Source organism: Camarhynchus parvulus, chromosome 18 (assembly GCF_901933205.1).
Source record: "Camarhynchus parvulus chromosome 18, STF_HiC, whole genome shotgun sequence".
Lineage (NCBI taxonomy): Eukaryota > Metazoa > Chordata > Aves > Passeriformes > Thraupidae > Camarhynchus > Camarhynchus parvulus.
Genome location: NC_044588.1, coordinates 9,148,970 through 9,165,537, shown reverse-complemented (window position 1 = coordinate 9,165,537; position 16,568 = coordinate 9,148,970). Strand labels below are relative to the sequence as shown.

The 16,568-nt window shown below is 44.0% G+C and overlaps 1 protein-coding gene across 1 annotated transcript; it reads right to left on the bottom strand.

The window, feature by feature from the left end:
- Positions 1-974: 974 nt before the first annotated feature.
- On the bottom strand, positions 975-7,049 carry LOC115911420. Its single transcript, XM_030962379.1, has 5 exons — positions 6,959-7,049; positions 5,878-6,204; positions 4,074-4,415; positions 2,101-2,207; positions 975-1,085 (listed from the first exon to the last, which is right to left on the bottom strand). The coding sequence occupies exons 1-5, from the start codon at positions 7,029-7,031 to the stop codon at positions 975-977; spliced, it is 960 nt and encodes a 319-aa protein (XP_030818239.1). The 5' UTR covers positions 7,032-7,049.
- Between the last annotated feature and the right edge of the window lie 9,519 nt (positions 7,050-16,568).

The following is a 16,568-nucleotide window of genomic DNA, read 5'->3' as shown; positions in this document are numbered from 1 at the left end:
ATCCCTGCTCCAGCAGCAGCACAGCTGGCACTGCAGGAGGGCTGAGCCCCCATGGGATGGGGCTGTGCCACCCCCTGACACACAGGGGGCAGGGCATGGTCTCACTCTGCCAGTGGTTTGTTTTCTTCTTTTTGTATTATTGCATTTGTAGGGTTTTTTAAATTTCCTAGTAAAGAACTGTTATTCCTGCTCCCATATTTTTGCCTGAGAGCCCTGTAATTTCAAAATTATAATAATTCAGAGGGAGGGGGTTTACATTTTCCATTTCAAGGAAGGCTCCTGCCTTCCTGAGCAGACACCTGTCTGTTCAAACCAAGACACCCAAGATGCCACCAGGATCCAAGTTTAGTCACTTTGCTCCTCAGCCACATCAAGACCCCCATCAGTCATGTGAGTGGCTCTGACAGAGGCAGTAAACTCAAATCTATACTTGATTGTGTTTTTGTGGGACCATCATGGCCTTGGAGCAGGTGAGCCCACATGGATCCAGCATTTCACCCTGCCACATTTCTGAAAACTTCAAAATAGATTTCCCTGCTGTAACTCTTGAGTAGCTTTAGCTGCCTGAGCTTTTGGGCAAGGATCCATGAGAGAACTGGAATCCATGCCTGTGTGGATCCGTGGCAAATTATTGATCAGACCCGTGTGGTCTTCCTGAGACTTAGCAAAGCTCAGAACCTGACCTCCCCATCCATCACAGAATGCGTTATTTAGCAAAGAAACGAGCCCATATGTTGCCTTTAGCCCCAAAATGCTGCTTTTCCACACTGAACTGCATACATGTGTCCAGGGCACCTGCATTTTGCTAGATTTTCTGTACATTACAAAAAAAAAAAAAATTAAAAAAGTAGAAACAACCTTGGAAATGAGGTTTTTTCGTCCACTGAAGAAGGTAGGTGATAGCAATTTCAGTTCAGGTGGTTAAAGCAGCTCTCAGAGCTGCCTGTGAGGGGATGGTCCCAGCTGGCAGAAGTTTATTCACCTCTGGAATAGGTGTTGGTTCTGACCAGGGTGCTCCGTCTGGAGTTGTAGGACATGTCTTCATATACCTCATTGTGCTTTTTCTTCTGGAAATATTTCATCACCTGCCAAACAAAGAAAACAGCCATTCAAACCAGAGCCTGGAAAGACTCCAACCAAGGAGTCATTTTCCATCTTAGGAGTCCATCTACATCATCTGTTGGAAGAGGAAACATACTTTTAAAATTCCTCTCACGACCCACTGAAGTCTTAGAGGACCACGTGGAAATTAGCAGCTTATTTATGTTACTTTCTTTTATGAGTCTGATGCAATTTCACGAAATGTTCCTTCAAGAGTTGGATGTAACTGTAGCTTTGACATAAATAATAAATGACAATAAATAAGGCTCATTCTTAGACTGTTACTGGTAACACAGGACATGAGGTCCCTCTGGGCTTTGACAGAATGATGTTACACTACTGGTTTTTAGCAGTGCTGGATCCACATTTGAAGGGACGAGACAGGAGCCTGTGAATCATACACCTAATTTCCAATAATATTTATGCAGCAGAAGGATCTATCAGAGACAATTTCTGGGCTCTTTCTGCAGTATATGTATAGAAATAATCACAGTGAAGGAAAAAAAAAAAATATTTTTTTTTCTGGAAAGGGGCCATTTTTTTTCTCCCAGCACAACTTTCAGACATCAGGCTATTTTATGAGTTTTTGTTACCATTGTGTCCCTCTCCAAGTTACATCTCTTACAAGCTTGCTATGTACAGCTCCAGTCCCAATTCACAAAAAAAAATTTTAAAAAAGCAAGGAAAGCAGAACAGTGAAGGGCTTTGTTCAGGGATACACACACAACTCATGGCTGTGTCAACCACACAGCTCACTTGAGATTTGTTATCAAAAAACAATAAATGTCTCATTTACAAAGGGTTACAGAAGTCTAAGACACTGCATTAGCTGCCAAGAGTTTACAGCTGGAAGATATTAAATGAGGGCAAATAGGAGAGCAATAGGGAGCCACAATTCCTTAGGTTTATCAGATGTTTGCTTGACTCTGGCACTATTTCAAAATAATATCAGTTTGTTCCACCAAACTGCCCCAGTTTTGCTGTGGCGACTGTACTTACATCCACACGGTACAAGGTGCAGCACACCAGGGCACAGAACAGCACAGCCACCACCATGAGAAAGGCATACAAACCCCAGGAGCTCTTCTCACATGCCTGCTCCACTTCTGCATTTAAAATCACAGCAGCATGGTTATAAATACAAAAATACAGAATTTTGTTGGATTAAGTTCTTTTCTAACCCAGACATGGGGTAATTGAGAGGTGTTTTAAAAACTTTTATTCCATTTTCAGTCTCATGTGAAGAGTGGGACAATACAGATGTTTTAATTCACACCATCATAATCAGAAACTATTTCTTAATTACAATACACTGTAAGTGTTTCTATCAGCTTTTGCCACACCATGCTGTAAATGCTTTAAAGCCAATCATATAAAATTACCCCTCGCGGGTCCTAATACGATGCACCTTTCATAGTTCTATTTCTCCAAAGCATCCAGTCCTTTTTGCTAGGCCATCCTTTGAAACTTGTTTCTAGTTCCATTTCTCTCTCAGCAATGTCTGTCCTATCCCATGGCATTTCTAAGTCAGCATTTATCTCAAGGTTTGCATATAGATGCACACTATGTGAACCTTCTGTCAGGTTTTGAGAATTTTCTACAAATCTATTTCCCACAGAATTTTATTTTTATTCTGAAAAAAATAATTTCACAGTTTAGCCAAAAATTCAGATATTGACAGCTACAGAGCCACGTTTCTCATGCCATTAGTATTCTCACTGGCATTCCCTGTGCTCTTCCAGAGGCTGGGGGCGGCTGCAGGTGGATCAGCAAGGAGCACTCCACAAAGGCACCTCCCACAGCACTGATAAGACCATACACTCCTAATGGGAGCAGAAAATTATTTCCTGCAGTGTTGCTGCAACCCCGAGGGCTCTGAATTATCCAAGAGCCAGGCTGGTGAGAGGTGCAGAGAGAAGCAGGAGTATGTTCATGTTCATGCTGTGGTATGAAATGCACTAAGCAGAATAATGCTGGTGGAAAGGGTTTCAACTCTCTAAAACCTCAATTAATCCATATATGAATAACACACTAATTAATAATCACACCCCTGCTTTGTTGGGCTACTGTCATTTCCCCCACCTCACTTTACTGAGTCGTTGCCCCAGCTGTGGGTGGTGGCACAGAACAGGACCACAGCTGCTTTTGCAGAGTGCAGGAAAATCCTTTGCCACCCTTAGGGCCTTTGTAAACTTTATTTTACAAAGGCCTCAGCAAAGCCCAATGCACAGGGTTAAATTGCACCAATAAGACCAAAATCAAGCATTCTCTTGCTGGTTCTGGCTTCAGTTTAGCAAATGGGTACAGCACAATCCTGCAGGAAAATAATAAACTCATCCTTGGAGCATAGAAAAGCAAAAACTCATCTTTGGAGCACATAAAAAATGAAACCCCCTATTTGGAACACAGAAAAATGAAACCACCTCTTTGGAACACAGAAAAATCAAAACCCCTCTTTGCACCACACGCTCACAGAGTGCTCGGTGTTTAACAAGGGTATGTGAGAACATTTCTGCTGTGGTCTGTGGCGCTTGAAACAAAAGCCAAAGGACTTTTGTGCTCCTCAGTGTGTTTTGTTTTTGTTTTTTTTTTAACACAAGACTTGCTAGAGGGAATGGTTTCTAAAAGCCATTTATGTCATGATAAGGTCAAAGAATTGGTGCTGAAAGTACTTAACCATACCCTAAAAGTGACAGATTGCACACACTGAAGTGTTTGTTACCTTGTTTTGACCTTTTTTTTTTCTTTTTCTAAGCTGCAGGATCATGGCAAGGTTTAAATTCCCCTCTGGTTGTACAAGGCAGGTGGGAACACAGAGTCTGTTTCTATGTCTGAGCTCAACAGGACACAAAGGAGCCTGAGCCCACTCTCCAAACTTTCCTAGGTTTGCCCGTCCTGACTAAAGTTCCAAAAGCTTTCTGTCCACAGCACAACAACAGATATTTACGATTAAACAAGCAAAAGGGTGGTACCTTTAACCAGCACCATGGTGCCACTTGCAGAGAGCAGAGGGGAACCTTTCACCTCCTGGGCACAGATGTAGTTATCGCTGTCCTTTTCCTGTAGCTTGTGTAGAATCACCACAATTCTATTTCCTTCCCTTGAATACTCCAAGCGATTCCCAAAGGCAGGAGAAACCTCTGACCTGCTGAGATTTGACACAGACAGAACTGGGCCAGGCTGCACATGAGTCCTGAGCAAGGAGAACTTCTCGTCTTCATGTGAACTTTTCAACACACAGGTGATGTTGACAGACTGGCCTTGCTCCGGGTTGGCATGCAGTGGTGACTGCTCCAGAGGCCTCCTGGATTTAGCTAAAATCAGAGAGATTAGTGGTTATCACATGCTTAACACAGTGCATTTTAACTGGGGAGCAAGGGGACAGAGCAGGCAGAAAGAATAGACCATAGAAATGTAGATAAAATGAATTTTTAAATGTGCTTTACACGGGCTTTAAGAAGGATATATTTTAGTACACCCTGGGTCAGGATCTGAAAGGACTGACCAACAAGTTTAGCTGTTTGTACAGGGTCTGCACTGCCTAAAAAATTATAAATACTGACCTCCTCTAAGGGAATACAGCCTGACCAGCATGTCCTGGAGCCAGGCATCATTGCCTGCTTTGTCAAGCAGAGAAAGATCTGAGGGCTGTTGGTCTGGATGAAATCACACAATGTGTGTCCCATCAATGTGAAAATGGTCCATGAGAATGGAGTGGTCATTAATGACTCACTGTCCAGCTGGGAAGACATTCCACTGAGTTCCTCTGAGGACAGGACTTGTTTCTTTTAATATTATCATAGAAGTGGATAAGGGAGTGGGGACAGAATTTATCAGTTTTGCAAAGGGAAGGCTGTAAGCATTTCAGATAAAAGGATCAGAATCAAACAGAGCTATAAAGCAACTTAATAAAATAATTTGCAGAGACAATACATAACAAACAAGATGTGATTCATTTGAGGAAACACAGTCAAGTTTGAAAGGAGGAGCCCACGGGAGGAGATGATAATCCTTCATGGATATAAATTACAATTGCTGATCAGCAATCAATTAGACCTCACGTGCCTGGGGGACAGGAAAGGAAGAAAGCCCTGTAAGCTTTGGGAAAGATGTCTCAGGTTAGAAGGTCTCATTGGAAGGACAGGTACATGGAGGAATAAACTGCCAAAAGAATAGTGTGGACTCAACCCTCTTCTAATGAAAAAAAGTAAATAATAAAGACAGAAAAATTGTTTCCCCAACCAGAAACACCTGCCAAAAGAAACACTTCTGCCCATTCAGCAACTCCTCACTAACAAGAGAAAAAACCCTTTACTCACTCATGCTCAACTTGCATAAGACCAGCCTCCCAGTTATTACCAATTTGTCATTTAAGACGAATTAGTAAAAACAAAAGAGATTTGCAAAAACAATTGCTACCAAAAAACCCCCTCTTTGCTCTGCTAGATGTTTAAAAAGGTTTGACAGGTTGTTTTGGAAAGAGCTGTGGGACCTCACTGTTTTCAACCTGCGACTCATGTGAAAATATGTAGTGGAATTAATGAGTCACAAATTAATCTTCTAAAATGGTTTAGAGTTTTTTGGTACCATACTCTCTCATGTGTTTTCTTCATTGTTTCAGGGAGCAAACCCACACATTCCTTCAAATCTGTACCTGAGCAGACACGGAGGAGGTTCTGTCAGACTCAACCTCCCACTGTGTCTCCTTCCAATCTTTGATTTAAAATACAGATCTGTATTTACTAATTCTTGACATAAAAGGTGGAATTGCAATACCTTTGACCAGTACTATGATTGTCTTCCTATATACCTCCTTGATTTTGAACATCTCTGTGCATACGTAGATTTCAGAATCAGACTCCTGTAACCTGTGCAGGGTTATCCTGAGGTTCTCCCCTTCCTTTGAACACTCAACACGATTAGCAAAGGCAGGATTGATCAATGGAGGTTTCTCCTTGGGACAATATATCACATTGACATTCTGTCTGATATTTCTTAAGTACATTCCCAATTGATATTCTGAATGATTGATTGGGCAAGTTATGCTGATGGAGTCTCCTTCCCAAGCACTGATAACGTCTGTGGACTGTTCATTTCCTCCACCTAAAAATAAGAAATGCAATTGAAATTGTAATATCAGAGTTCCTCTTGGTCTGATCATATAAAAGTACTTTTCAAAACCAATTCCTCCACCAACAGAACTGCTCTGTGAGACTGCACCTCAGTGTCATTTCTTGGCTGCTCTGGCACCTGTAGTGCCTTTCATGCCCAGTGACCTGAGCAGCTCAGCACCTTCCCAAGCTTCAAAGGCCTTGGCAAAGAAGTGGCTGCTGTCACTCACACAGAAAATTTAGTTCTCTCTTTAGATTCCCAGGATAATCCTATTAGTTCTCAAAATACAAGCTTCACTAAGATTACCCTGATAATTAGTTTCAGATCTAAATCAGGAATTTAAAAGTAAGAAAAAGAGACAGAGAATAGAAGAAAATACACTTGTCCTTTTAAAGAGGCTTTTAATAACATCAGGGAACTGGATAATACAGATTCTCAGATTCAATACAGGAAGAGGGCTAGAGAAGGTGTAAATCCAATCGATATAAGAAACAAAAGCAAATGTAGAATAAAATCCTTGGAGTTCTCCAATGACCCCAATATCCAAAGAAACTGAAGGGGGAGTATTTGTGCAATGAATAGAAAGGAATAGAGAGATCAAATGGGACACCCCTGAAAGAAGCTACATCAAAAGCAAGGGAAGAAAAATGAGAGTGTTGCATGTCTAAGGCAAAAATAATTTAGAAAAGGTTGGAAAAAAAGGAAAGAAAAGATTGAAATGTAAGAGCACTGATGTTGTACGTACCGTCCTGGGCAGGGAAGCACGGGAGAAGTAGGAGAAAGAGGGATGCCTTTGGGAGACACAACATCCACAGCATCTTCAAAGGTCTTTTTAGTCGCTCCCTCAGTCTGAACAATGAGTTTAAGCCCTGAGTAAAGAGCCCCAAGCCCCAGGTTGGGCTGTTTGCCAGTTACTTGAGCTGTCTACTGAAAGAAGTCAGCAGAGTTTTGCTTTTGTATCACAATGGTTGTGGGGGAAAAACCATTTCTCTGGGAGGTGCACCTTGTGTTTTCTTCACACTTAAACCACCCCTGTTTTTCTGCTGCTGAGCAACCTCCAGCCCCCAGGGCAGCAGTAGAGAGTTGTCTGTGGGGAGCACCTACCTCACCTCTGAAGACAACTGAAAAAAGGGAGGCTCAAATTTGCTCTTCAAAGTGCCAAAATCAGGCAGCTGTCTCCCATCCCAGAAATGCAGAACCATCTGAAACATCAGTTCAGTTTGTCGGGACTCCCACAGGCTTAGATTGGTGGCTGCAGATGCAAAAGTCTTGGCTTTGTAAGGAGAAAGGAGATGAGAGATGCTCCATTACTTCAGGAAAACCCTCAATTATTATACAAGCCTTGCTCACAAACCAGCAGATTTGATCTGCATTGTGACAATGTGAAAAATTGCCAAGCAGGAGGAGCTGTGGAGTTCCTTCTGCAAACATCAGCACTCACACCCAGCTTCCCCCAGGGCAGACCTGACCCATGAACCAGCTCACCTGAGATCACCAGCAGGAGAAAGAGGATTTGACAGGAAATCTGTAGAACCTAACAAGGTCTTTTGATCTTGTTGCTAAAAGGATCTATTCGAGGAAACATCATTACCTGAAACTTTCAGGCTTTTTCTTCTCCCTTAACTTCATTGCAAAGCCAAGACAATAAACAATTCCAGTCTCTACCAGGACAATAAAGCCTTTTCCACCTAGCAAAGTACTCTGTCAAAGAGAGAACTGGACTTGCAACTCCGCCAATTATATTCTTAATAAGTAAAAGGAGCAATATTTTCTAAGAGAAGAGATTGGCTCTAAGACAGGAGCACTTAAAGAAGACAGCGTGAGGCCCTCACATGTTGTTTGTGACTGAGGAAGCCTTCATGGCTCTTCCCTTCTCCCAGTGCCTGTGGAGCCTTTCCAGCCCCAGCTCATTCGTCCCCTCTTCTAGAGCCCTGACCAGGAGATAAGAAAGTACCTTGGATCCTGGAGAAAAAGCAGGATACTGGCTCCTCCCTTCTTTAAAAGGTAATTAGATGTATTATTGCCTAATTACCTGTAATTTTACTTTCACTTTTAGAGTGCAGGTCAGCAGCGTCACTGAACATTGACACCAGGCAAGCCTGTGCTGATGTGTGCTACAGTGCAGTAAGGAAAACATGGGAAAAGCCAATCACACTCCCAAAAACTCCTCAGGAACCTGCTCAGAAGTGCCTGGGCAGTCACCCTGTCCCTCTGGGTACTGCAACAGGGATGTGAGTGACTGGATTTGAGCTCTGCTCCCCAGTCTGGACATGCAAGGGCTCCCAGGTCTGTTGTAAGTTAAGGGCCTGTAAGCACAGGGTACAGGTGAGGGTAAGATCTGCTGCTTTCTTCTCTCTTTTTTGGGTGGGGTTTTTGGGGTGGCATAATGTGGTGTTTGTGAGGGTCCCCAGGGTGAGGGAAGAGATCAATCTGATTCCATATTCTTAGAAGGCTGATTTGTTATTTTATTATATTATATAAAGAATACTATACTGAAGAAAGAGAAAGGATACATCAGAAGGCTTCACAAGAATGATAAAGAAAAACCTGTGACTCCTCAGAGCCTCGACACAGCTGGACCATGATTGGTCATTAAATTAAAACAATTCACATGGAACCAATCAAACATTCACCTATTGGTAAACAATGTCCAAGCCACATTCCAAAGCAGCAAACACAGGAGCAGCAATCAGATAATTATTGTTTTCATTTCTCTCTGAGGCTTCTCAGCTTCCCAGGAGAAGAAATCCTGGGCAAAGAGGATTTTCAGAAAATATCATGGTGACAGCATAAATTAAAGCAAACTATCAAATAGATTTAACTCTCAGCAAATGCAACATATGGTTACAACAGGGAAGTGATCTGGAGAGTGCCTGACCCTCCTCTTTCCCACTACCCCAGATACCTCCACAGATCCAGAAGATCTTTGCCTTGACTTGGCCCCTGCCTTTGACACACAGAACAACCTTTTTTATTTTGTCAGCCTGTGCAAGCTGTCCCCCAGGCAGTGACAAGCAGCAGTCCCAGCCCTGCCATAGAGTGCAGCTGGATCTGTAAGCAGCAATGCTTCCTCCCAGCCCACAGCTCAGCCTTTCACCACGCTGCCCTCTTCCACCCTGGCTCTCAGCACAGCCTTTTTGGCAGGGATTTCACAGGGAGCTTCTGTTCCTAACAAACCTGTGCCAGTCACAGCCAGCTGGGGCTTCTGCAGGGACTGAAAGCAGCCTGTGGGAGCAGAAATCTCATGAACTGCTGCTGGCTGGGCTGAGCTGCTGAGCTCACCCTTCCCTGCCATCTGAAACAGCCTGGGATTCCTCCTGGAAAATCACCTTGCTGTTAGACAAGGAAAACATATCTACAGGGCAGTCTTCAGGTCAATCAGGTCATAAAGAAACCAAAGCCCAGTGCATGGTGTCATTTCTGAGTGCTTGGCACCAGATATCCTCTGACATGCAGATAAAGGAGAAAATACCAGTGCCACCCCCTGTTACAGCAGGCACAGAGCTGTGACAGTGACAGGAGTCACACAACCCCAGCCCAAGGTACCTCAGCACACAGCACTCCGTGTAGGAATCCACACCAACCCTTGTTCTCTGGGGCATCATCTGCTGGTCCTGGTTCTTCACTGCAGGTGGTCTCAGAGAACAGCCAGAAGTGGGGAAAGGAAATGCACTGCACCCCCTGGTTGTGAGCTGAACCCCTTCTTCTGCAGGACAAGGAGGGAGTCCTGTGCATGCACAGCTGCACTCCCATCTCAGGGATCTCCTTATGGAAACTGGAAGTGCCTGTGCTGGTGCTGGCAGAGCTTTCTGCAGCTTTGCTGCTCTGAGCAAGAGCAGTCCCTTGGCAGCTGTGGGGAACTCAGCAGGAACCCTTGCAGTTACTGCACAAGAATCCAAGTATTTCATGGAAACAGTGATGGTTATTTACTAACTCCACATCTTTGCCAAATGGACCACTGAGAGAAAAGAGTTCCCAGCAATTAAATTTTCATTTTCTGAAGCATTGAGCAAGCTATGCTGATGGAGTCTCCCTCCCAAGCACTGACAGATGTTCTCTTGACTATTCACTTGCTTCACCCAAAAATAAGAAATGCAATTGAAATTGTAACATCAGAGTTCCTCTTGGTCTGATCATATCAAAGAAGGTTTCAAAACCAACTCCTCCACCAACAGAACTGCTCTGTGAGACTGCACCTCAGTCTCCCTGTGTCATTTCTTGGCTGCTCTGGCACCTGTAGTGCCTTTCATGCCCAGCGACCTGAGCAGCTCAGCACCTTCCCAAGCTTCAAAGGCCTTGGCAAAAGAGTGGTTTCTGTCACTCAGAAAATGTAGTTCTCTTTGTAGATTCCCTGGATAATCCTATTAGTTCTCAAAATACAAACTGCAGTAAACTCAGCCTGATAACTGGAGCTGGTGTCAGATCTAAATCAGGAATGCAAAGGTAAGAAAAAGTGGCAGAGAATAGAAGAAAATACACATTTTTTTTTAAGAAGAATTTAATAACATCAAGGAACTGGTTAATACAGATTCTCTGAAAGATGACTGCAGAAAGTGTGAATCCAGTGAGAAACAAAGGTATACAAATGTATAATGAGACCCTTAGACCTCTCCAATGACCCCAATAACCAAAGGAACTGAACAAGAAACATTTGTACAATGAATAGCAAGGAACAGAGGGATCAAATGGGAATCACCTGTTCAAAGTGTTGGAGATCTCTCAAAACATCACCAGCAAGGGGATCAGTAAAATCCAGATTTGATATTAAGCACCAGCACAACAGAGTTTGTTGGCAAGGTTCACTCTGCTACTGACTGGATGGTTAAGACACATTGAGGAAAAAACAAGCAACAAACAAAATTGAGTCAATCAAAGCAGAAATAAACCAAGAACTCTGTGTGTGCTTGTGCTTAGCTGTGTGGCAAAAGGACAGTGATTCAGCAAACATTCACATTGCTTAAGGGATTTGCTTCTCCCCTTGTACTGCCACTGATTTTTGCTCAACAGTCTTGATAGTAAATTAGATCCAATGCAAAAGCTGAGGATTTATTCAAATCAGGTGGGAATGGGGAATGATTTAAAGATACCAAGTACCCAAAGGGATGCCTGAGGGGCTGTACTCATCTCATGCTGTCTAAACTTGCCTAATTTGTCAGGAAGATTGATATCAGAGTTCTGCTCAGCCTGGGGGACACCAAGGCCTCTGTGACCCAATGCCATTCCTGAGGGAGCTGGACACAGCCTCCCACCCAGCCCTGCTCAGGAACAAACACTCAGACATGTCCTCAGCCTGCTGGTGGGGGCAAAATCAAATATCTCTTCCAAATTCTTCCACTTCAACCTACCAGCCAGCTTGTGGTGCAAAAGGCTTTGGTAGATGCAGAGATTACCTGGGAATTCAAACAATACAGACACCTGGGTGGTGCTGTGGCATTACCAAGTGACAGCCATGCAGAGGGCATGGGAAGCATTTCAGAGCTGTTCCCACTTTGTCACAGAGAGAATTCAGCTGGTTTCAGTGCTGCTGAGTCAGCCACACACCCTGGGGTGCCTGCTGTCTGCAGCCAAGCCAAGGAGAGGAGGATGGGGGCTCCTGGTGCTGCCTGTGCTGCTCACAAGGGCCTGGAGCTGGACAAGAGTCACAGTGCTTGGGGAAGGTGTGGATGTGGTGAAGGTACCTTTGTGAAAACAGGACTATTTGGGATTACAAGGGCAGCAGTTCCCATGGAAAATCAGTCTGTGTTCAGCTGGTTGCTGTACATCATGAGAGAGGAGGAGGACGCTGCTGGCAGAGCAGTTTTCTCCCTTGTAGATGGTTATCAAGAATGTGTGAGCCTTTCTCTATCAGAAGCCTCTCTGTCTTGCCTAGAAGCTGCAGAATTGGAAAAAAATAAAAAATCTGTGAGGCCACCAAAGAAACTGGTAGATTCCAAAATGCCTGAATTTGTGAAGTCCTCCAGGCACCTCCCCTCTCCCATCTGCTTCTGAGCCACCCCTTTCTCCACCAAGGGGGCAGCTTCAAGGCTCTGCTGTGACCCTGCCCTGGTGCTGTGACCCATCAACTTCTGCCTTAGGGGGGCTCTAGGACAGACCTGAGTCATCACTGGACATTGCACCCCAGGGCAGGACCTCAGGGCAGTCATTACTGGTAAATTTTTTACCCCTCTCATCGATATATCCATTAATCTATTGATGTAACAACAGTGAGACTGGTTTTGTGCTGCCTTTGCTGGGCTGTGCAAGCACTCATGCAACTCCTCCTGAAACAAATTCAGACTTGGAAATTTAATCCTTTGGCTCTGAGAAAGAAACAACCAGCACCAGGGGATGCACTAGTTCAGTAACTGAGAGGAGGCCCAGCCTCAGACATACACAGGGTGCCAAAAACCCTGGAGTCAGGTGGACACAGGATGGAGTGGGAAAGTCATTATGGCAGGTTGAAGAAGTGTCCACAGAGCCATTTCATACTGGTTTGCAAAACAAACTCCCCTCTTGGATGCATTTAGGAAATACTTGTTGTTATTCCAGCTGGCTCTGGAGTGGGCAGGGCTGGGAGAGGGAACCACTCTCCTGAAGGCCCTCTCAGCCCATGCCTGGACATCCTGGCTGGGACACATCCCTGCCAGGGAAGCTGCACAGCAATGCCAAGTCTGGGACTGCTCCAAGGGGGGAAGGCTGAGCCCTGTGATTCCTTGGCCCTGCCAGTGCTTCCCCCTTGCTTCAGGAGGAAGCAGTGAGGAAATTCCGTCTGTGCTCATTTTTCACAACAAAGCCACCGGATGGGCACTGCCAGGGCAGCCACGGGAGGAGAGTTCATCCCAGCTGTCAGCCCAGTGAATATCATTAAGAACTGCAGGAACAGCACAATGGAGATGAGATCCAGGAGGAAAACCCTTTATGCTTTTCCCACTTCCAGGCAACACACAATTTGTCAGACTGTACCTTGGCGACGCCTCAGTCGCAAGAAGTAAAACATGGTGCCCCATCCTGTGCAAACCCCAACAAACAGGAATGCCAGCAAGATGCCAAGGGCGCTTTTTGCTGGTGGGAAATTCAGGATTACCTGCAGAGCAGAAGAAAACAGAGCATCCAAGTGAAGCAAGCAGGAGTGCTAAGCCATGAGCTGCCTCGTAAGCACCACACAAAGGAACTGGCCCCATCTGATAAAGAGAGAAGGAACTGATGAATGAGAGATCAAAGAGCCTCTGGATCATCATATTTTACAGAAGGTACCTGACATAATGCTCATTTTATCAACATTCAAAGCAAATTCTTGTCACCCCACCACAACAGATACTTTTGAACATCAATCTTATCTGAAATAACCAACAAGTGCTGAGACCCATCCTTGATGAAGTGTTCAAATAAGGAAATCCACTTTGACTGGTTTTTAAAAACCTTTCTGTCCATGACCTAAGGAAGATGACATAGGTTTCTACCATGAAAGAAATTTGAATATATAAATGTCACCTTTAGTTGACAAATGTCCTCATTTAGCACTTACACATAAGGTCAATCCTTGGGAACTTTTTGTACACCCATCATGTACCCCCTTCCCTCAGCACCCCTGTGTCTGTCACTATGTAATTAGAGGAACCTGAGCTAGTCCAGGACTAGCCATGTCCATTTGCCAAGGCAAAGTCTCTGAGACTGGTTGGTTGCAGCATGTGTGGATTCAAATTATGAATGTACAGGATATCTCCCTGCCTATGTAAATTCTGTTCACAACAAGCTGTCTGGACAAACCCCTCTCAAAGCAAAAGGCAAACACAAGAAGAGATTAACCTAGAATTCCCTCACCAGGAATGGTAACTGGCAGTGCAGTGTGTTTTGAATGTGACTTTTGAATGTAGCACTTGAGGTCAGGGTTGTGTCGCCAGGCATCTGCCTCTGCTTCACAGCAAACATTCTGGTCCTCAGTATTGATGTTACCTCCTCCGTTTTCTGAGAAAGATGAAAGGTAAAAAAAGTTTTGATTATAAATATGGATCATGTAGAAGATCAGTGAAGGGCTAAAGATGTTGAAGAGGTTAATAGATTAAAAAAGTGGATCACGTTGCACAAAATGTTGGAGATTGCTATGATTGCTAGGAGCTGGAGATGTTTCATTCCCTAACAGTCCAAATCAACCACTGTCATTAGATTTCCTTCTCACCAAAGCTGAGGAGTTGTTCTGGGAATTAAAAATGGAAATATTTGAAGAAGGTAAGAAAGTTTTCACATGCAGTTAAGAATAACAAAAGATCTGTGAAAAGCTTATCATTACCTTTATGCAATAAAAATCTACTAAAAAATTTTGCAGCTGCCTTTTACCCACAGGAACCAAAGAAGAGGAACAAGGAGATATCTTGTTGTAAATCTCTAGTAGTAGCTGAGTAAATCTCTAAGATCCTGGAGTGCATCTCCTACAAACCCTGCATCCCACTGTGCCATTGTAGAGCTTATTCTTCTTCAAAGAGAATCTGGAAAACTCCCTCCTGCCTTCACCTACACATCCACCCCTTCCCCTCTTAGGGGATACAGGCATCCCTGTCTACAGCAATTTCCAGATTTCACTGTGAATGTTGCAGTATCGCCAGAGTTTTACACTGCAGTGACAGCACACAGATATTTTGCAGTGGTGAGCATAAATACAGGAGAGAAATGGCTCATGGTGGCCAGAAATTAAATACAGGAGGAATGATTGGGCTAAATAAAAGCCTATTAGATTGGGCTAAATAAAAGCCCTGTAACCTGAGCCGCCATGAAGTTTTGCCCTCGTGGAGCCACTTGCTTCATGTACCGACAGGTGTTCGAACTCCTGATTTTGGCAGTTTTGTGAGGAAGCTGGAAAGATGCTCCTGGGTGTTTATTGAATTGGACAGAAGAGCAGCATAGAGTAGCTCTTGAGGCCGGATCTGGCTCTGGGGGTGTTCTGGCTGAAACAGGTGGGACGCACACATTGCAACGTGACACAGAATTTCACCATGGGAATTGCTGTTGCCAAAAAAAACCTAAAATAAAAACATATCTTTATAAATCACAGCAACGTATTTATCTGAATCTCTCCTAGTGTTGTTTTAAGCAGTGTTTGACCTGAAAGAGCTGAATTTACTTTTGTGAATTACTTTATGACTTTTTCTCACAGAAGGAACCCAATCATTCCAGTTTAGTCATTTATAAGCCTTGCTGTCTGCCCACATACGGAACAGTTCAGTTTCCTCCCAGAAATATGTTTTCTGTTAATAACCAGGTTCCCAACAACATACCTCTAGAATTCAGGATGCCACACCAGGACTTTGGTGGCTCAGTTTCATCCAAGACGCCATAAATTTCTTCAGGACAGGAATTTGCTTGCTCAAAGCAAACAGTGATGTGTGATTCATTGGTCATCAACTCAACTTTTACACCTGGAATAGTGTTTTTCTTGTTTTGTATTTCAGCGATTTTTGTAAAGTTGTTAAAATCTATTATCCTATCCTTGCATTTGCAGCTTTCACAGTCCTTACAGTGGTAGAGTGTCATAGTTGTGCTGCCTCGTGTCCACCTAGCAGGGCCAGCAGCGGACATGGCAATACCTAAATCAGAAAAAAACAGAGAAAAAAAAATTCCATCAGTTTTCTCCCTGGATGTTTACTGTTAGAGAACAAGATGGGTCTTGGTGGACAAGCTTAGTCATGGCTTTGGAAACATTGTCTGCCAGTGGGCAAATTTTATACAGTATGGGAGCCAGTTCCCAGGATTACTTTTGGGGTAGAAACATGATGGAATTCCCCCACTACTTCCACTGTTTTTTTAACCGGGAAGCTGGCAGCTTGGGAGGTGAGTTGAAAGACATTTCTCTTGCTGAGCTCATCTGCTCTTGTCCTCTTTCCTTCCCAAACTCCTTGGCACAATCCCACCACCTGTCCCTCCAACACACTGCCCGATCCCAGGACCACTGAAGCTCAGAGCTGAGCTGCCACACTGCCCACTCTAGGTGCAGTGTCCCAGGTTTCCTCCCTCAGACCCTCCGGGAAAGAGTCAGTCCTTTGGGAGAGGACTCACCTCATCTGACATCAAACAGACCCAAACAGTCACCCCTCCCAAAAGAGGAGATTGGGACATCTCGGGATCTTTCAGTTGCTGTGACCCCAAGAATGTTAAAAGTCTCTTTTTCCAGCCTAAGCACTTGAAGAATGAGTCGGAGCTCTTCATTTCTCAATCTCAAGGTTGTTTATTGTTTCTTATCTTTAAAATTCTTTCTCCTGCCCTGCTGAGGTCCATCCAGCAGGACAGTTCCAGGCACTCTGCCTGCCCCAGGGCAGTGTTATGTCTTTATACTAAAAACTACGTGTACAATGTTTACAATTACTTCCCAATACCCATCACCTATG